The sequence below is a fragment of the Pogonomyrmex barbatus genome, unplaced genomic scaffold, assembly GCF_055798465.1.
Source record: "Pogonomyrmex barbatus isolate J1 unplaced genomic scaffold, ASM5579846v1 scaffold22, whole genome shotgun sequence".
Classification (NCBI taxonomy): domain Eukaryota; kingdom Metazoa; phylum Arthropoda; class Insecta; order Hymenoptera; family Formicidae; genus Pogonomyrmex; species Pogonomyrmex barbatus.
This window is the reverse complement of record NW_028297119.1, coordinates 1,264,987-1,287,828: the sequence shown is the minus strand read 5'-3', so window position 1 is coordinate 1,287,828 and position 22,842 is coordinate 1,264,987. Positions and strand designations below refer to the sequence as shown.

The following is a 22,842-nucleotide window of genomic DNA, read 5'->3' as shown; positions in this document are numbered from 1 at the left end:
GAGAGAGAGAGTAAACCTAATTATGGAAAGGGCAAAGAAGATGGTCTTGATTTCCACAATAAATCTCGAAAGAATGCAGCATCATCTCCAACAACATCAATCGGAAATAGACATCGGTAAAAACTCCATGTGGCAGAATTCGGATACATGGAGAAAATTTAAATTCCGTACAAACACCCGGAACGACTTTGTCACGGCTCCATTTCGATATGAGCAGAATTCTTCATTCTCCCATCCCGCGCGATATAGGTGACAAATAGACATTGTATAAAGAAGTACTTTGGCGATATCTCCATTTTGATAAAACGCAAAAGGAAGATTCGACGCGTAACGCCGCCGATGAGAACAATTCAAATGCGCAGGAGGGGGACATGCTAGAACCAGCGCGCGAATCAACCACTGAGCTAACTTTCTCATCTTGATGAGCAAGTAAGTAATATACTACGTACAGAGTCTCTGCGTAAGCGCGAACGGCAAAGCGTCGAAAAAATATTACAAAAGATGCCGAAAAGTTTTCGTGCCAAGGCGCGTTTACTTTTGAAACATTTGATCGATAAAGCAGTAGCCGCGAGAATTACTTGGGACGAGGAAGGAATCACGACTATCAATGGTGACGTTATAAAATATTCGAATATCGCGGAACTGATAAACGACGCGATGCGCGAGAGAAAAACCGTGAAAGCAATAGGAAAAGGTCAGTTTCCGCGACTACATATGACAAACACCCCGGCTGTACTCGTACGAAATAAGGAATTGTTAGCAACCACATTTGTCAAGATATTATCACCACGAGCGAGTTCCAATCCGAAAATACCGAGAAAACTTTCAACGTCAACGACAACGACGTCGATGGCGACGACGAAGAAAAGGATACGACGCACGAGAAAGGGACAAAAACGCAACATCGAAGAAGAAGAGCGAGCGAAGTGCGCATTGTTTCTTTTGCTGCGTTTTCGTAAAGACGATATCCCTGTAACCTTCACGAAACACTCTTGACAGGCAAGAAAGAGACGCTTACTCGATTGGAGTGAATTGAAATGACCAGGCTTGAAAATTTGTATTATCCAGTGCACTATGCGGGATATTCGGCAACTTGTCGCGTGCCGCTAAACCAAATTTCTCTCGTAAAGAAGTAGCTCGCTGACTCGAATCGCAAGACGCGTACACGCTGTACCGTCCGTCGAGACGAAAATTTCCGCGATTACGTGACAACGTGACGAATATCGATCTGTGGGAGGCCGATTTGATCGAACTCCGTAACCTCAAAAGTTACAACGACGGATTTTCTTATCTTCTCGTGATTATCGACATACTTAGTAAATTTGTCTGGGTAGAACTGTTGCGAGATAAAACGAGCAATTGCGTGACAAGGGCCTTCCAAAATATTCTCTCGAGAAGCGATGGTCGAGTACCCGTGTACTTACAAACTGACAAAGGTAAAGAATTTATCGCACGACCGATGCAAGATTTTTTAAAAGAAAGAGGCATACATTATCGAGTAACTCGCAATCCCGACGTCAAAGCCGCTGTCGTTGAACGCTTCAATAGAACGTTGAAGGAGCGAGTGTGGCGCTATTTTATACATAAAAATACGCGGCGTTACATCGAAGTGCTGCAAGATATCGTGCGCGCTTACAATCACACTCGTCACTCGTCCATCAAAATGCAACCGGCGACCGTTACAAGAGAAAATGCTCGCATCGCACGCGAAAATATGGAGCGGCGTAGAGGGGAGAGAGAGAAGGGGACGAAAGTAGTAGAACAAAAGGCTAAATTCGATGTTAATGATCTCGTTCGTGTCAGTACAGCAAAAGCCACTTTTGAAAGGATACGAAGCGCGATGGAGCGAGGAAATATTTCGAATTTGTCGCGTTCTTCATTGGCGAAAATCCCGCGTGTACAAATTGTGTGACTTATCGGGTGAACACATTGATAGGATTTTTTATGAACAAGAATTAGCACGGGTCAGTAAAAATTTGGGGGAGGAAGAGTTTATCGTCGAGCGCGTGATAAAAAGCAGAGGACGCGGTGCTAATAAACAACTGCTAGTTAGCTGGCAAGGATATCCCAGTAAATTCGACAGTTGGATTCCCGCTTTAAGTTTAACTTTTTTCCAAGATGGAGGAGGAACAATTTTTTATGGTCCTTCCGAGCGATAGCAATAAAAAGTATTTCCCGGGAAATACATGCTCTTCTTTCACCACGCAATTGCCTCACGGTGTACATTTATTCGGGGAATGGGAAGTCGCGCTTAGCGAGATTCAATTTCCGACCAGTCTTTTTCACGTACGTCGAAACGATAATAAAATTAGGTTTGAAGAGTAAAGGATGAGAAGAATGCTGATAAATTTACGGTGAAAGAATTGCACTTACAGGCAGGGGTTTATGAAGATATAGAGGATCTTATCTACGCGATTAATAAAGAGTGTAGACGCAACGATTCGCATTTTATTTTCGAACTACAAAAAGGTTCGAGTGATAATGTCCGTATACGCATCGATTGTGACGACAACTGTACTCTCGTTCATTATATAAATCTGCTAGCTAATATTTTTCAAATATTGAGGATCACATCGATGATACAGATACAATTACCGTCACAAGTTACCTAATTCCAACGAATTAACGCTGTTTTTGAAACTCGGTTATGGCATCGGTACTAGACGCGCTGTATCTTTCTGGACTGTAGAATCTTGTAGTCTATGGCACGGTATCCTTGATAAAATGTTTATTGTGACTTTTGCGAGCCTTATATAACCGGCGATACGCGGAGTCTGCTTCTTCGAATCATTTCAATCGAAATACCCGGATGTATTATAATTATACGTACGGGACGAATCTAGTAAAATATTTCCCCACTTTGCAATATACTCCGTTGCGTTAAGCGAAATCCCATAAAATTGAAATAGATATAAAAGATAAGCGTGGAGAAAAAATACCATTCGTATCCGGAACGTTGATAGTAACATTACACTTTAGACGTGTCCGTTAATTACTATTCGCGGTGGAAAGTCTACGAAGCTTTGAGAAAAAATTAAACTTCCATGAAATACGACGAGCATTACGAAATGCAAAACGGAGGCAGGAGAGGCGGAATTCCACGAATTTTCGTCGATTCAGCCTATCAGCGCAGTCATGGGATCGATAGTTTCCTCGGAGGATTATTTAGAAGAGTACTTCCTTATCTAAGCAGGAGAATGCGCGCAGTCGGGAAAGAAACTTTACGCGCCGGAATTGACATGATAGAGGATGTTGAAAACAACACTCCGTTCAAGGAAGCAGTCAAAACGCGGCTCAAGAAATCGGGCGGAAATCTTAAGAGAAAAGCCAAAGAAAATATAAATAACTTGATGAAGGGTTCGGGATATAAAACATCCGCGAAAATACGAGCGGGTCAGTTTCCCTTCGAAGGGCACGATGCACCGCTACATTCGGGAGAAGCACGGTTCGTAAACGCAGACAAGACGGTAAAAAAAAAGAAATCGTCGAAAATCGGCGTGAAAAAAACGATTAAAAAAAAATCATCGAAGAGGAAAGCGAGCAAAATTAAAAAGGTAGCGAAACATCGACGAAATAGTGAGAAAAAGCGCATCGTATCCGATATTCGCTTAACCGACGCGCTTCGTAAATTTGAGAGATATGTCCTTCCTTCATACCTACTCGAGCGTTTAAAGAGTGAACTCGATCTTTTATCTCCTACTCAAACCAGTATCAAGAATTCACAATGGGTTTATTACAAATCGGTAACCTCGCTCGCGGACGACGCGCCTATAGAATTCGTCGTACCCGGACACGGAGAAGATTATCTAGATCTCACGCATATCATGCTAAGCCTTCGCGTAAGAGTGGAAAGTTTACCCGGTCCTGGAACATCGACAGGAGGAGAAGGAGGAGGAGGAGGAGGAAGAAACAAAGTAGGCCCTATGAATCATCTACTACATTCGATGTTCAACCAGATCGACGTGTACTTCAATCAAAAACTCGTATCTCCCCCAAACAACGCCTACACGTACCGCGCGTACATCGAAGCATTGTTAAATTATTCTTCACCGGCAAAAACTTCCCATCTGATTTCCTGTCTATGGGACACGGACGAATCCGGTTATATGGACGCGCTATTAGAATCGGACAACCTCAATCAAGCTCTCATGAGACGCGCCCGATACATCCAAGGAGAGCGTTTCGGTAGATCTAATAGGTCATCTTCATTGCGACGTCTTTAATCAGGATAAATTTTTCATTAACGGAGTGGAGGTTAGAATGAGATTCGTTCGCTCGAGAGATGCATTTTGCCTCATGGAAGGCAACTCAACTCGAAAATACGCATTCTAGATGCTAGTTTACTCATAAGAAGAGCAAAAATAAGCCCTGCAGTGTTACTCGAACATGCGAGAATGCTGAGTAAAACCGCCAAGTATCCTCTGACGCGAATCGAAGTTAAAATATTCACGATTCACGCCGGAGTGGTAGGAGAATCGATTGATAACGCGATACTCGGGCAACTTCCGAAACGAGTAATAGTCGGATTCGTCGATAACAAAGCGTTTAACGGCGACAGAAAGTTAAATCCATTTAATTTCAAAAATTACGGCATAAATTTCTTCTCGCTATATGCCGATGGCGTGCAAATTCCGAGTAGACCACTGCAATCGAATTTCTCAAAAGACCATCTGCTCTATGTCGAGGCTTATAATACCCTCTTCTCGGAACAGGCATTCATTTTCTAAACGAGGGGAATTCTATAAGCAGAGAAGATTATGCCAAAGGTTTCACGTTTTTCGCTTTCGATCTCATTCCCGATCTATCGGCAAATTGCGCTGGACATTGGAATCTTGTCAGACATGGAAGTTTACGATTAGAGGTGCGATTTGAAAAAGCTATTACCTCAACGATTAATTGTATCGTTTACGCAGAATTCGATAACGTGTTAGAAATCGATTCCTCGTGTCAAATTATCGTTGATTTTAGCGGATGAGACATACTCAAATTTCTCCCTTCCCACCGTTATCTACTTTTCATTTCTATTTCTTCGAATGTTTACAAAAAATAGCCGTAGTTTTGCTTTAGACGCGAACATCGTCACTTCGTGCAAAACAGATTGAAAGTATTGTTGCGGCCGTGCGGTATTCCATTCGGCGCTGCTAAAAGATAATCAATATCAATCGATAAGAGTTTGAATAGAGGATCGGCCCTTGGCAACGCGTCGTTCTCCGACTGTTTTTCAGATTTGACGGCCAGATTCTGCGGTGGCCGGACGCGTTTCTGTATCGTTGGTTTAATAAAGAGCGAGTCTTTCCTAAAACAGTGTTCTTCCTTTCCGAGAGCGCTCCGCCGAGTATCGCGATCACGGGAAGTAACGCCGCGAACGCGACAGTATATTCTACGCATCATGGATATAGTTATCGATATACAAGGTTTCCGCAACGCTGAGGGGAAGTTTAAATCGAAGGAAATAGCGGTTGTCGCCATTAACGAAGCATTCATAAGTCACTGCATTATGATGCCTCCATATCCATTTGTCGAATTACTCAAACTAAAAAAATACAAACGAGAAAACAATTGGCTCTCTCGAAACTTCCATCGGGATTGAGTGGTTTGACGGAACAGTCAATTCCAAACATTTCATGGCGGAACTACGTGAAATTGCACGGCAAGCGCGTTACATACCCGAGGTCGAGAGAAGATACATTATTTGGAAAACACACTCGCAAGAAATGTATAATCTAGAAGGAATCTCTCTTGCTTTCAAAAACCTGTCGAAAGGTGAAGAGCATGAATTGTGCTGCGGCCATCACGGATTTCATCGAAATTCCAACAAATTTTATTGTGCGTTATGCAATGCATGCAAAGTGAAATACTGGATGCGATCTCAAGAAGGGAATTGCGACATACTATAAGCAGCGCTAATTCTTTTACCAATGAAAGTTCCGATGACAATGATACAGAAAGCGAGGTTTTTACAATAAAACGAAATTTTTCGAATCTCGTTACGTGGAGAAATAAGAGATTAGAAACAGAACAAGCGAAGTGCGAATAAATAAAAGCGGAGAAAGAAGATCTATCGAAACTCAAGGGTGAAAAAAAGGAAGCTTCTATCGTACAATCTTCGCAAGAGGATAAAAATATAATGACACCGGCGAACCAAGAAACAACTCAAACATCATTCCTCTCTGCGAAAGATGAATTCGCTCGAAATCTTACGAGCATTGCATCATCACCCGCGGACATGCGGGTGTGTATCCTGCCGACAGAATCCTGAGGGGACGAAGTCGACGGCCATCGTCGCGAACGTAGATAATCCTGGAGACGGTCGTCCTGGACAACACTGGATTGCTTTCTACTTAGACAAGCACAGACTTAGAGAAGGCACGTGTTTCGATAGCTACGGACTATCACCCCTGGATTCCAGATTTAATCTACGACTTCGACGAAACTCTACTACTCATAAATGGAACATCATGCGAACATCATTACAAAACACATTTTCTCAGACCTGTGTACAATATTGCTGCGTATTTCTTTATTATTTGTCTCGCGGTTGTAAGCTTAAACAATTTCTTAAAATATTCAGCGAAGATTACGAAGATAATGATAAGCTAATCGTACAATTATTTCGTAAAATCTTTCTTCACGGAAAAAAGAAATGTGAAAAATCTCATGTAGCGCTGTCATATACAAACTTGTACTTTTAAGAATAATTAAATAATAAAGAAACACTATTATGAATCGATATAATATGTATAATGATATAACAATAAACTTAATTTTTTGTAACATAAATTCCAATCTTTGTCTATCTTACTCTCCTTTCCCGCCGGCCTAAAATCAATCTTAGCTACATAACTCCAAGCTAAAAATATCCAATCATTTTTCAGATAGTTTCGCTTGCCATAGAATTAAGGAGAATAACCTCGTTAGTGTATAAATCTCAATGTTAGAAAAATCTGGAGTTTTATATCTAGAAAATCTTTTCAACCAGCGTGTTTGTCATAGGATAAAAGCCTCGTATAACTCCAAGCTTCTAGTGCGAACCTGACCGTTCCTGTTTTCCTCCTCCAAATATCATACGATTCGGTAAATAACTCTAACAAATGTTACACTCCACCAAACCTCGCGTTTTCAAAACGTTTATACATTTCCTCCATACAAAAAATGTCAAACGACTCGAGAAATTTATTTAAACGTGTCACAAAAAATCGCATTCCATTCTCGAGAAGTATATTCCTTTTACAGACCCCCCATATTTCTTTTCGTAGACGCCATTTTGTTTTTGAACCCCGATCGGTCCCAGACACTTTCTCCCCCTTTCCCTACTTTTTCGTCTAGCATTTCGACAACCAATCGTATACATGGGGCACTATGGGTAGAGCCAATCACGCGCCGGGCAGCTACGGCCAATCAGAACGCTCCCACTAATTACCTAATTATCATCTTATCTTCCACGCCCACTGATCAATCAGAACGCTCCATTTCCGTGGCTGCCAGTTTTTAACGGTCGGAGGCCACGCCCCTGGCGCCAGTGGAAAAGTGGTGGGGGTTTGTTTTGACGCGCCATGGCTACCCACTTACTACTTTTCTGTCTCCACGTCCTCGCTTCCCCCTCCTGATAACCGACTGATTGCTATCCGCGCGGGAAAGCAAGACCGTTTTATATTTTATTTTTATATAAACACAAGTACATATAATACAATATAATACATATAATACATATAATAACACAAGTACATATATAATAATTCAATAAAATTTTTTTGGCAACTACAAATTGACATTAATTTTGGATTGATAACATCTTTTTTCATCTTTACAAAGATTGCTTTTCTTTTCTACTTTATATAATTAAAAGTTTGTGCCAATTTTTAATATCATGTTTTTTGTAGAAATAATAAAACGACTTTTCAAATAAAAATGAACTACAAAATAAAATGTATTTCAATGTAAAGTTCTTTTTATTTTATTAAATTAGAAGTTGGCGCCAGTTCTTCATATCACATCTTTTATGTTGTCAATATGAAATTTATTATTAAAAAGACTTTTGTAGATGAAAATTTATGTATAAAATTCTTTCTTTTACATAAATAAGAAAAGAGGCGCGTAAACTTGGTATTATTTTTTACCTTTTTTAAAAGATAATTTTGTTAGATTTTCTTTACACCAATTTTAATTAAAAATTTTAATCACTTTTTATCAAATTATAAATATTTAACTCCGTTGATTAATTGGTTGATAGATTCATAAGTAGACTAAATTTAAATAATTTCTAGACCTTAAAAGAATCTTATAATTAATGAAAACTACTTATTGTTTTAAAATTATTTGTTAATCTGAAATGACACAAAATTAAATACGGATCAGAAAAGAGTATTCGATCATTAATACTGTGAAATTTGATAAATCAATATTACGTTTATATGTTAGCGAAGAAGATGGTATTGAAAAAAGTTTCTTAATTAAGACTGTTAAATAGACTGGACAAAACAAAACCTTAATAAAGATACTGCTATAGCAATATCTACTGGTATAGTTGCATATAATATAGATGGTTTGACAATTCATAGATTGTTTCAATTACCCGTTTGAACATGGTCATACTCTTAAATATAAACAATTATCTGATCATGTATTGAAAGTTCTGCGAGTAGATCTCAAAAATGTTCTTCTTTTATTGATGAAGTATCAATGGCATCAAATTTAAGATTAATGTACATACATCTTTGATTATTTGAAATATTTGACACTAATGATTGCGTTGATGGTTGATTCGGTCAAAAACATACACTTTTATTAGGAGATTTATTTCAATTGCCACCTATACACAAAAATTTTTGTCTTTTTATATTTATCACATGTAAAGATTGCTAAACATTTTAGTTCTTTAAATGTGATCAACTTATGGACTACATTATTTAACTACGACGAATTGATAATCAATATGTGTCAGCAAGAAGATAATTCTTACCGTAAGTTACTATCGAGAATTCGTATTGATTTACTGACAAAATCTGACAGTGAGATCCTTGAAAGTAGAAGAATATTATTTAAAGGCGACTCTTTTGAGTTAAGACTATATGAATTATGTAATTTTATTAATAATTTGCCAACAGATACCGTTTGTCTGCTTCTTACTTGCCATATGTGCAATGTTCTTAATAACGCGATGTTACATTGCATTGCTTCTAAAGAAATACTATTAATTGCTAAAGACAATTGAATGTAAAATTCCATATATAAAAAAAAGGTATTAAAAGTACTGTCAAATAATGATAATGATGATGATAATTCTAATACAGCTGGACTTTCAAAACGGATCGTTATTAAAATCGGAGCAAAAGTTATGATATGACATAATATTAATGCTTTGGGTTTGATTAATGATACGATTGCTACAGTGATGTTAATTGTGCTATACTAATTGTGATATACATACTAATCATATTGTTACGTCCAGCCCAGTAAATTGTAAAATTAAGAATTAAGAATTTAAATGGATTAAATGAGCTTGGAAGGATGAATAGGTGCTCTCTCGAGAGTCAGACGTGGAAACGTGATCTCGAGTCGAACGCACTGTTTATGTCTCGACACTGGGTCAACGATAAAGAATCGCTATGACGCCTCGCTGTAGATGTTCGTCGGTCGTTTTTTGATAAAGAAACTTAATTCTTATTACTAGGGAAAGACGTTGTGCAATCAATGGGATGGGGAAAAGAGATCGAGAGTTTTAAAGAAAGTAAAAATTAAAATTAAAATTTAAACTAAAATTAAAATTAAAATTTAATTTTTAATTGATTTTAATTGATAAAATAAAGATATACATAAAAAGAGCGGAAAAAACAAGAAAACAAACATTTGTGTAGATATATATATATGTATATATGATATCGCGGGTGTTACATAAGTGCGGAGGACATCGGGTATTTTTACGAGGGAAAGTATGAATGTATGAGTGAATCTTTGATATGATAATCCTATCCGGTAATAAAATTAATATTCTCTGGTTAACTTAAACTAATGATTACATAATAAAGAAAATGAAGAAAAGATTACAAAAATATATAGTAAGAAAAATAATAAAAATTGTATATAATGTATGTATCGTGTGACTAAAGATTATTACATGAGGGTTAAGGAGAGGAGTATTCTTGATGTTTTTCGGGAGCTGAAGTTATTAGGTTGATAGGGTAGGATTCTTCGTCTTCTAAATCTAAATCTTCAAAGAGAGGTTTACCATCGCGAAATAGAGGACTTGGGGATAGAGCGTAGAAATCGATGAGATATCTGCATCGGATGGATGCACTGGAGCATAACTAAGTGCAATTTATTGATATTGTCATTGTACCGGGGAGAGAAGAAGTAGAGTTAGATGAAGATGTTGAAGGTTGGTTTAGGGAGGATTCAGGAGTAGTAATAGCTAATGTTGACGATGCGATCTGCTCTTTCGATATCTGTTTAGATTTCTAGGTTCGACCCTGACTTTTTGCATCGATTTCAACCGCCAGAACGACGACGATGAGATTGTTTTTTAATATCACGTTGTCGAACTTTAGAAATTGGGACTTCTGTTTGATTCACTACGAGGAAAAGGATTGATAAATGAAGAGAGGTGTGAATGCGTATGAGAGAGAAAGGAAAGAATAACGAGCCTCGCATAGTTCAGACCAGTTCAATGAGAGAGAGAAAGGAAAGGGGAGAACGACAGGAGCCTCGCATAGCTCAGACTAGTTCAATGAGAGAGAGAGGAAAGGGAAGAAGAGGAAGATTAGAGTGTCATGGAGCAGAGAAAAGAAATAAAAATCTGAAATTTATAATTGATTAATAATTAATGAATGTAGAATTCACTATTGATTAGCTCACTATCGATTATCTCGAAAGAATGAGTCTCGACTTTTCTTCAGAAAGTTGGAATCTTCGTGCAGTTGAACAGTTCGAATGATTGATTGAATGGATAGAAGTGACACTAATGAAAAATATTTTAATAATGCTGCGGCGATTTGGAAGCAGCCCTATGTATATAGGATGATCAGAGTTGAATATTGATTGAGGGGCAAGGACGCTGGCAGGATATTTGAGATGTGTGCGTGCGTGCGTGCGTGCGTGCGTGCGCGCGCGCGCGCGCGCGTGCGTGTGTGTGTGTGTGTGTGTGTGTGTGAGGATAGGATGTTTACATTAGATATCTCCTTCGCCTCTGCTTGGCACGTGCCAAGGTGACAGTATTCAGACTTGCGATGACTCTAACTCTGAACTAATAATTCTTTACATTTATTCTGTGCTATTAAAAATTCTTTTAAATTTCCTTTTAAAATTAAGCGTATCATTATAATAATCAAAGTGATTGCAAATCTTTCTCTTGTTTCTTGAAATTCAATATAATCCAGTATCTTATTAATGGAAGAAGAAATCAATATTCTTATATGAAGAAAATTATATTATTCGTCTTTTTGGAAAGAAAAGAATCGTGGAGTCCACTGGACACCCCCCGCCTTAGACAAATGTTGAAGGTACACGACATTTGTGCATAAGAGTGAGAACTAAGATAAGACGATTCTTTTCTTTCTATCAGTATTTGATAGATTTCGTTAAGTTGGAGAGCCTATATTTAAGCTCTTAATGCATGTATGTTTGTTGATTTCTGAGAAAAGGAGGACAGAAACAGCTTTCAAAATTTCTTCCGCAATTCTTTCATTCTTTCCGAATTTCTTTATTTATTTTTATAGGTCTGTTTTTCATAGCTGAACCAATATACTTGAGTGATGTATTAAGATAAGATAAGCATATATCTGAAATAGAGAAAAATTTTCTGGTGCAGTGATAAGAAACAGTCATAAGAAGACTTAATTTTTCGCTTTTCTATCCTTTCTGTTCGTTCATTGTTTCAAATAATTACTTTTATTATTGATAGTTGCATTATAGTTGTATTATAGTTATATATATTTCGAACAAAAAATGTAGTTATTCCTTCCCTTTTATAAGAATCTAGAATGTATCAAATAATAATAAGAGATTAAAGGTGGAAGAATAATCTTTTGATGCTTATTTAATGTCTATGTGCTTATGTTTATATGTTTATTATTATCATTATTTATTTTAAATGTTGTTTTTTTCCCTTTTTTTTATTATTACATATTTTTCATTTATTATTAAGATTTATTATTGTCATATGTATATTCATATCATTCTTACTGCTATGTTGATAATCTAATTAGTATATTCGTTTGTATATATAAGTCGCATAAGTTCTTCCTTTCTATAGAGGAAGTTTATTGTATACAAATCAAGATGAGATGATTTCTCTCCTCTCGGCAGGCGAATACGAAATGCCAGGCGTTAGGTTTCAAGTGATTGGGATAACTTATTCACGTGACGCAAACAGGTATATCCCATCCTTGTTTTAAGATGTCCTTGTCGGCACGTGAATATGTCTCGATGTATTCTCGACACTCATCGGCTGGTTTAAATGTGATTAAGATTTTATCACATGAATTGCATATCTATGCATACTGCTTTTATGTGGACCAAATTATGCGGCACAACCAGTCTGTATTGAAATCTTGATGTAATTAGTATGTTTAAATAACAGGAATAGCAGATCTTGGTATTATCGTCCAATCGCTGATAATTCCATTCTCCTGCACGAGTAACGCATCGGAGTTTCATCAGAAACCGATATGGACTGGGTCTTTGAATGCTGTATTTTCTCGGGTCTGGGTGGGGGAATTATAAACTGGCATTTGATATTGTAATTTATAATAAGATTCTTTTATCAAATAATAATGATAGTAATAGAAAGAAAAGATAATTTAATAACTATTTGAAGTTATCTATCTATAATTGCCACTACATGAAAGTATTATTATTATCTCTTTTGAAAGCAATAAAGCTAAAATTTCATTATTTGCTTATAGATAGCTTAATGTTAATTGTTAGTGAAATAAAAAAAAAGGAAAAAAGGAAATAAGAACAGATTTGTTACTGTGACTAGATATATATTCTTTTGCCAATTACGGTTAGTTTTAATCTTATTGTTATTAGTATTATTATAATTATATCGAAGGATGTACACTATTCGTCATTCGCTCCGTATGTGGAGCGTATCTTAACTCGATGAACGTTTCTTTCACATTCTTCCATCGATCTCTACATTCGTTTCTTACTTCTAATTTTACAAGTGCGGCTTCGTTGGCGTGTAGCTCGGCTACACTGCCGAGAATTGTCATCCGTCAGTAGGTATACTATGCGGGTTCTAACCCAGAAGCGTTGAGGGGGGTGCGGGTGTGCGGGGGGAACTGTGCGCAACCGAGGAGCTCCGGGGAGGGGGGAGGGAGGGACGGCGCGTGTTGGGCGACCCAGTGCCATTGAATGTAAACAGCGTTGACGATTGATGCCTTCAGAGCACCGTGATAAATAATTACCAAAAGATAAATAACGAAGATGATATAAAAAATTGGACGCGTGGACATGACGTCAGAGGGGGGGGGTCGCCGCCGCCGCCGCCGCCGCCGCCGAGTAAAAAATAAATATCTCTCTCTCTTGTATATATCTATTATCTCTTCCGTTGCGGCTCTCTCTCTTATGGAGAATGTTATTTTTCTAATTATTTTATGGTGGGGGAGAAAGAAATGAAAGAAATACATGTTTTTTGCATATTATATATGTTTATATTTTTAAACAAATTGAATACATTTTTAAGTGTGAAATTTTTTTATTCACATGTGTTTTTCTTATACACTAAAAACTAAAGCTAACAGCTCGCAATAGACGAGTTGACGTCTATCGAAGATATCGCAATCGCGTGTCGCGTTCGGCACTTCCTCGGGATCTGTTACAACAGACGCGATGTTGGAGAATCGCGTATATATACTTGGTATCGATCGTATCGATGAATCTGACGAGTCGATCGAACGTCACATCGATACATTCGTTCAGAGCAAACATTCGACGTAACGTCGATTCGATCATCGTTACGCGTACGTTCAAAGATTCAAGACGTACGAGTGTAACGTCGTTCATCAGACAAATTCTGACGGTTAACGGTCCGACGCTTATAAAATTGTCTTTGTAATCGTTTAGCAGCAATTTATAGATATTCCATCGCTGCTCGTAGAGTCCCTTCCACGTTTCGAGAGACAGTATCAATTCCTGTCCCCGATGATCTCCCAGAGCGATCTCCACGTAGCTCGGTGGACCAACGTTGATTCCAATTTCCAGAAATTTGTAACCCGTAGCCGTCAGAGTGTAACGTCTGCTCAGTAAGCGCACTGCGTGACGCTCCACCGAAATACTGTGGAAATTAAATATATAATATTGCACAATATTGGAAAAAAGAGAAAAAAATAAAAAAAATGCAGGTGAAACTTACGCGTTACATTCCTTCTTTTGTTTTTCGCCATTGTACGGTGCGCTGCTTCCTTTGACGGAATACATTGCGTGTTGTTCGAATGATGGAGGAGCGGAGTACCGTTTTTGTCGTGCAGATCGTTCGATGGAGTAGGACTGATCGCATAAATTTTTTTGACATGGCAAACCGTTAATCCCCCCACCTTTCCCCTCCCCCTTTTTTCTAAGAATTTCATTGTTGCAATCAAACATGTAGCGACATGTTCGCAAAGGAGCGCGATGACGTTCAAATTTTGTTTTCTAGGAAGAGCCCGTGAAAAGATAGCTCTTCGTAGAAATCGACGTACGTGTCGCGGCGTGTCAAGAGAAGTGTCGATACTCTGGTTACTATAAATAAATCAGAGAGACTTATGATGGTTTTTTTCGCCGAAATCGACGTACGTGTCGCGGCGTGTCAAGAGAAGCGCCGATATTCCGGCTGCTATAAACAAATTAGGGAGACCTATGATGATGATGTTCCGATTTAAACAAAGAAATTGTCGATGATATATAATGGGTCATGGGGTGTGCAGGATCACAGTAGATGGAAGTCTAATGTGTGTGAAAAAAATAGGTGAAAATGGATAATGTGTTGAATATAGAAAATGTGTTTAATATGGATGAGGAAGACTTTGTGGATATAGTGGCGAAGTGTTTGAAAATGAAGAAGAAATAGAGATTGACAATATTGACATTGATATTGAAGACGAAGAGCACGCATTGTCTGACGATAGCAATTACGTAAGTGATCAAAGTGATGACCTTACGGATTATGCAGAAAAAATTGTCACCCGTTCGGAACTCCTTGCGTTGAATAATAATAAAAAGTATTGTTCAATACAATTTTATTATTCAACGGGTGGTGCACTAACTCTGTGTGCCGAATGCATGGTTCGTCTGGCGGACACTGACATTGGAGTATTGTATGCCGTTAGGAAGCACGAGATAGATACTCTCAATGCGCTAAACACCGATTTTGCTCCAATTGCCAACAGTCCGTTGCATTGCATTTGACTGTAAACGTGAACAAATATAATCCAATGCACGCGGGATGTTACATCGAATTACCGCGGGAAATTATGTTAAAGCGAGCGGTGATCAATGTACGATCCAATGACAATGCGTGTTTCGCGTGGTCGGTGGTCGCGGCTCTGCATCCGGCCAAAAAACATACAAATCGGGAATTGTCGTACCCGCATTATACGACAATTCCCGATACGACAGTGTTAAATTTGCAAGACATTACGTTTCCGATGACGTTGAACCAAATTAAGAAGTTCGAACATCTCAACATCTCAATCAACGTCTACGGTATCAAGGAAAAGGAGATTCTCTCGATACGGCTGACATCAAGGAAGATGGAGAAGCACGCAAATCTATTGTACGTGCAGGATCCGCGTGACGACAACGCGGGGCACTTTGCGTACATCAAAGATCTGTCCCGTCTTGTGAGCTCGCAAATAAATAAGAAGAAATGCAAGAAATACTTTTGCGACCGGTATGCATTTTAACAAATTTTATTATTTCTCTTATAAAATTGTTTATTAAAAAATCATATTTTCCGTTTGCAGATGTCTACATTACTTCAGTTCGTCTGAAAGATTGCAGTCACATACAACGGACTGCAAAAAGATGAACGATTGCGCCATCCGACTGCCGAGCGAGGACGACAAGTGGCTCGAATTCAAGAATCACACGAATAAGGAACGACTTCCATTCATCGTTTACGCGGACTTGGAGTGCGTACTACGGCGAACGGAACCGGCAGAGAGGGAAGACGCATCGTACACCTACCAGCAGCACGAGGTATTTAGCATCGGATACTACGTGCGATGCTCGTACGACGACGCGTTATCGGTATATCGATTTCGTCGCGACAAAGATTGCGTTGCGTGGTTCGTTCGGCAACTTTGGCGCATCAAGTAAAAATTCTATTATCCGCGAATGTCCCCATGGAAACGTTGTCGAGAGAGCAGTGGGAGGCATATCGTAGCGCGACGCGTTGTCACATTTGCGAGAAATCATTTGCGTCGGACGACACGCGGGTACGCGATCATTGTCATCTTACCGGTCGTTACCGTGGTCCCGCGCACTCAAATTGTAATCTAAATTATAAAGATTCGTATTGCATTCCCATAGTATTTCACAACTTATCCGGTTATGATGCGCACTTTATCATCACGGAAATAGCTACGGCGTTCGAAGGCAGGATCGACGTGCTGCCGATAACAAAAGAAAAATATATTTCGTTTACAAAACACGTTCAAGATACCACCGAGAGATCAGATTCGCGAAATTGCGTACGCTTGCGGTTCATAGATTCGTACAAGTTTTTAAATACCAGCCTTGATAAATTGGCATCTTTTCTAACGAAAGAAAAATTAAAAATTTTACGTTCCGAATTTTCCACGGTCTCAAACGAAGATTTTGATTTGTTGACGCGCAAAGGTGTCTTTCCGTACGAATACGTGGGTGGCGCGGACAAGCTACAGGACACGCACCTACCACTGCGCGAATCGTTCTATAGCTCGTTGACCGGTGACACGGTGTCGGAGAACGATTACGCGCACGCCGCGAACGTCTGGCAGCGGTTCTCCATCCGAACGCTCGGCGAATACAGCGATCTATATCTCAAGACCGATGTCTTATTATTGGCCGACGTTTTCGAAAATTTCCGCGAAAGTTGCGTCGCGAGTTATGGACTCGATCCCGCGCATTACTACACATTGCCAGGTTTCACGTGGGACGCCATGTTGAAACATACGCGCGTAAAATTTGAGTTGCTCACCGACATCGATATAGTTATGTTTATCGAACGCGGTATACGCGGCGGTCTCAGTCAATGTTCCGGCAGATACGCGCAGGCCAATAACAAGTACATGCATTCGTACGACCCGTCGAAACCGTCATCATACCTTATGTACTTTGACGTAAATAATCTGTACGGATGGGCGATGTGTCAACCGCTGCCCTATGCCGAATTTCGATGGATGGAAGACATTGAGAATTTTGACGCGAGCGCGATCGCTCCGGATTCGTCTACGGGTTATATTCTCGAGGTCGATCTCGAGTATCCGCATCATTTACCCGATCGACACACTGACCTACCTTTCTGTCCGGCGCGCGATAAACCACCCGGCACGTGGCAGGATAAACTTCTTGCGACGTTATACGATAAGAAGCGGTACGTCATCCATTATCGCAACCTGCAGCAATGTACGCGCCATGGTCTTCGTATCGCAAAGATACATCGCGTACTACAATTTGCTCAATCCACCTGGCTCCGCGATTACATCGAACTCAATACACACTTTAGAACGTACGCGAAAAACGATTTTGAGAAAAATTTGTACAAATTAATGAACAACGCGGTATTCGGTAAAACAATGGAAAATGTGCGCAATCACGTCGACGTTAAACTTTTGACCAAATGGGACGGACGGTATGGCGCGGAGGCAATGATCGCGAAACCAAATTTCCACAGCCGCAGCGTCTTTGCGGAAAACTTAATCGCCGTCGAACTGCGTAAACTCGAGGTAAAATTCAACAAGCCGATTTACGTGGGTATGTGTATACTCGACATATCGAAAATCTGCTTGTACGAATTTCACCACGAATACATGTCACCGCTGTATCGCGAGAAATGTAAGATCATGTACACCGACACGGACAGTCTCGTATACCACATCGAGTGCGATGATGTGTACGAGGCGATGAAACGCGATATCGCTAGATTCGATACGAGCGATTATCCGACGAACAACGCGTACGGGATGCCTCTCGCGAATAAAAAAGTACCCGGTCTAATGAAGGATGAGAATAACGGTGCGATAATGACGGAATTCGTCGGACTCAGAGCGAAGATGTACACGGTGAGGGTGGACGGCAGAAAAGACATTAAAAAGGCGAAAGGTGTAAAGAATAACGTCGTAACGCGAACAATAACGTTCGACGATTATACGCGGTGCTTGAACGAAGAGATCGAAATGACTCGTCGCCAGTCGTGTATAAGATCCAAGCTACACCAAGTATACACGGTGTCCGAGTCGAAAATCGCTCTGAGTCCGTACGACGACAAACGATACATCATACCGGATTCGACGGAGACGTTACCGTGGGGACATTGGCGGATTCCATTGTAATATATACATTGTAATATATACATGTTTATACAATGTACATATATTTTTATATTTTTTATATAGTTTATATGATGCATATATGCACGTATGTATGTATGTATGTATGTATGTACGTACCTATGTATCATATCTATGTATGTATGTATGAACGTATGTAATTTCTTGTAATTTTATACGATACTGTTTTATACGATACTGTTTTATATGTAGTATAGATATATGTATTTTTTGTAGTTTTTATATGTAGTTTTTACAATAAAATTTAGTTGTTCAAATTTATTTTATATATACTTTATAATAGCAACCAAGATCCTGCTTGCTGAGGAATTAGCTTTAATTCTCTCTTCGATTTATTTAATTTATACTCGGCTTAATACATATATTGTTTATAATACATGTAGTTTTACATGTATTCTCGTAAGTTGCATACATGTATAGTTTAAAAAATGTAATGGGAGAAAAAAATAATAAAAACTCTTTGTATACATGTATACAGTGTATATTTATTTTTTTAATACATTATAAAAATAAGAAAAAAATGAATTAAATCACACTGCTTTTGTTTATCCATGAGTTATGCGATCTATCGAATCCCAGCCACTTGACGTAAACCTTGTCTCCCTTCTTGCGTAGTACTTTCTCCACGAGATACACGTCCGGATGAGTCGCGCGATGCAATTCGTGCTCGTAGAACGCGCCCGCGACCGATATTCCGCGATAATCCTCGAGCAGATAAGTTACGGGATTAGTACGTTGCACTTTAACGATCTTAAACACCTCGGTGGTCCAATTTGGCGTGTAACCTTTTTCGAAAATTGTCTTGTACTTGCTCACGCATACCGATTCGCCTACTTTGAATTTTGCTGGACCTGCGATCTTTATCGCGCTGTATACCGTATCCAAGAGTCTTTTGGCGATCGCGGGAGTTACGTCAACGGGTCGCATGCCGATAGTGCGATGCTTGCGCGCGTTGTAATCTGACACGAGACGCGGTAGCGCGTCGACCCACTTGTAAGTGCCGTTGAGCGTAAACATCTTCCACATGTCGTTCTTAAGCGTGCGATTGAATCGCTCGACGATCGATGCCTTCAACACCGTATACATGGAATAATGATTAACGTTGTGTTTTTTCAAGAGTTGTTGCACATCGGCATTGTAAAATTCCTTTCCCATATCCGTTTGCAAGTTTCTCGGGCATCTTCCGCTCTCTCGAATTATCTTAACGATAGCGTTAGCCGTCTCGCTTCCGACCTTGCTCTTGAGCGGTACGGCCCAGGCGTACTTGCTCAACGCATCGATGACGGTGAGTATGTAGTGATGACCTCTGTTGAAACTCGAGTACGGACGCATCTCGACGATGTCAGCCTGCCACAGATCGTCGTATCCCCGAATTATGACACGTCTTCGTGGAAAATTTCTCCTCGCCGGAGCGTGCAATTCCTCAACGAGTCGTCGCCTCTTGGAGCTAACATTTTTTCACGTCCATCGGATCGCATATTTCAACGATGTTTAATAGTAAATAAGATATACAATTTAAAATTGTTTTTTTCCTCACTGACGTTAATCGACTGGCTCGTTTCATCGATACGCGATTAATTTATAATAATGCCGGCTTCGCGAAGTTCCTCGATGATCGACAGTATCTCGTTGTCGTGAGCGTTGTTACCAGCTCGGTGCGAAGCGTCGAGCAATCGGAGTCGATCCACCAGTTCGTTGGGATCGTCCCAATGCACGTAATCGATCTTGTTGTCGTTTAACTTCATGGCGGCTGGTATATTGCTCACGCCTGCACCCTTTTTACGCCCGCTACTTCCATACGTAGATACGAGCGGAGCGATGATGTTAATATACTTGGATCCTCTATTGCCCTTGATGGGATTATGGGCGCTGTGACCACATCTATGAGCATTTGTTGTTAACAATATACTTTTATACTTTTGTTTATCATCCTCGGTAAAAACCGCGTCATCGGGAAGTCTCTTGAAGATCAATTCGTACAATCCTGGTGTACCATTGTATCTCACATTGTCTATGATTATGGAGTCATTTTTGTCAACGTCAAATTTCTTGTCACCAAGCATCGCACCACTGTTTTTATCGAAATAAACACCGTATACGCGATCAAATGTATCGTTTTTTCCATTATCATCGAGAAGAGGGCTTACGTACTTTTGCCCTAATGGTCCCAGCTGATAATGCAACGCTTCTCGACCTTGTTGCGTTTGCAGACTCTGTTTGATGGTTGTTTCGAATTCACTGGCGTCTTTTGTTTCGAAAACATCTTCCTTTTGCAGGAACAGCGATGGTTCTTTCGGTGGGTCTTTCGATGATTGTATCGGTGTAGACTCGAACACGAGTGAATCTGACGCGGCTTTCAATTCTTTCGTTGTACGTTGTTTTTTAGACTGCGGCGTTAATTTCAACCATCCAACATCCGTCCAATATGAATCCTTGTCAGTAGTAGTAGTGATATCGTTATCGTTGTCGTCATCGCTGTCTTCACGTTTTTGTTTTTTTTTAATACCGAGATCCTTTGCTTCTCTTTCAATCGATTGAGATTCCTCGGTTTTTTCAACAATCTGTTTTAGAGGTTCGACGTTGGGCTTGAAGCGTTTCTCCAACGCTGTATCTTCTGCTATTTTACCAATTTTTAAAGCGCGATATTTTTTGCGAATCGAATCGCTCGTTTTCGCAATCTGTTTCGCTATTTTCTCGCGATCTTTGGTGTTGTCCATGTTGCCTACTCCACGTATCGACATCGATTAACCACGTTACGGTACCGCGAACGTATTAAATTCCTTTCTGTATCGCCCATTGATAAGCGGACTGTCCTTATCTATCACTAGAAATCCATACACGCGCTGCCAACAATCGCGGCATAACGCACAGAATTCATCGTATGACATGTCGGTATTCACGTGATCGTTGTAAACATGTTTCAAGTTGGTACCATCCTGTTTGAACAGAATCAGCAGGTTCGCATTGTCGCGTATCAGATGTTTAGGTATCCTCGCGTACGTCTGACAGAGATAGAAGCAATCGACGTTCGAGTGGCGGCCCATCGAAAAGTATTCTCTCACTGCATCTTGCTTATCGCACGCAACGTCATCGAAGACGAAGATCGAATAGGGACGTGCCTCGCTCGGTGAAATGACGTCACTGTTGTTGGAGAACGTAAAGTAGCCGATTTCTTCTATGGATGTTAGTAAATTTTCCAAGTATCGATATTTCGGTTGTTGCAACGATTTCGAGTATACGTATACGTTCTCGAAACGTACACCGTGCGGACTCTCGAGCAAGCTTATGAGAACGTTGGTTTTACCACAATTCGACGGCCCGCAAATGATGGCGCGTATAGTACTCGGTAACATTTCACCGTGCTTGCGCTCCGTCGCGATGTCTCCCATCATTCGCGCTCTCTCGTCACAGTTCGCGACGCGTATCGTCAGCGGCTGTCGTACAAATTTCATGTTCGCACTGCGTTATCTAGGCTTCGATCGAACGCCTATTTATAGGCGCGCGAAACCACTAATCGCTCAGTAGCAAAAATGTATCTCGCGCTGTCGCATCCCTCCGATATTCGGGATTTGAGCGCTGAGCAGTTGCAATATATACCGAAGGTCGTACTGTTACGCGTGTGCGGTAATTATATCGATCACGTGTGGGACAAGCTTCCGGAATATATAAAGGCGGATTTGGAGGTTCAAACCTATCGTCGCTGCGTCGAGCATTATAATCAATCGTGGGATCGAGATCATATAGACGATCCTGCACCGAAGATAAAGGATTGTGGCCTATGCCAGCAACAGCGTCAAACGAAGGCTACATTGGAGGTCTGCTCAATCGAGCGATAAACGCGCTTCCTTTCGAACTACATATCCCCAGCTATCAGTTTTGCGGTTCGGGTACTCGGCTGAAAAAGCGATTAGCCAGAGGTGAAACGGGCATAAATCCACTGGACGCGGCGTGCCGTGAACACGACATTGCGTATTCTCAGAGCAACGATCTCACCGACAGACACGCGGCGGACAAGGTACTCGCCGATAAAGCCTTAGGACGCGACATTGCGAGAGATTCGGCTCTGAGCGAGAAAGCTGCAGCTGCAGCCGTTTGGGCAGCGATGAAAGCCAAGACCAAGATCGGCATGGGTATGAAGACGAAGAAAAAAACCGGCAAAAAAAAGAAACGAATACTTCCAACGGCGAAACGAGGTGGTGTGTTACCGATTTTGCCAATTTTGGGCTCTCGGGTCCTTAATCGGCGGAGCGGCCAGCGTGGCGAAAGCGATAAACGACAGGAAAGTCGCGCAACGTCCACTCGAGGAACTGCA

At 40.2% G+C, this 22,842-nt stretch overlaps 2 protein-coding genes across 11 annotated transcripts in view; one reads left to right on the top strand and one right to left on the bottom strand.

Moving 5' to 3' along the window:
- Positions 1-22,842, top strand: part of LOC105427296 (chromatin assembly factor 1, p105 subunit) — a 798,730-nt gene that overhangs the window by 158,288 nt on the left and 617,600 nt on the right. The window lies entirely within an intron of this gene.
- Positions 19,752-21,271, bottom strand: LOC148936419 (uncharacterized). The gene has a single exon (XM_089078320.1). The coding sequence runs from the start codon at positions 21,269-21,271 to the stop codon at positions 20,105-20,107; it is 1,167 nt and encodes a 388-aa protein (XP_088934446.1). The 3' UTR covers positions 19,752-20,104.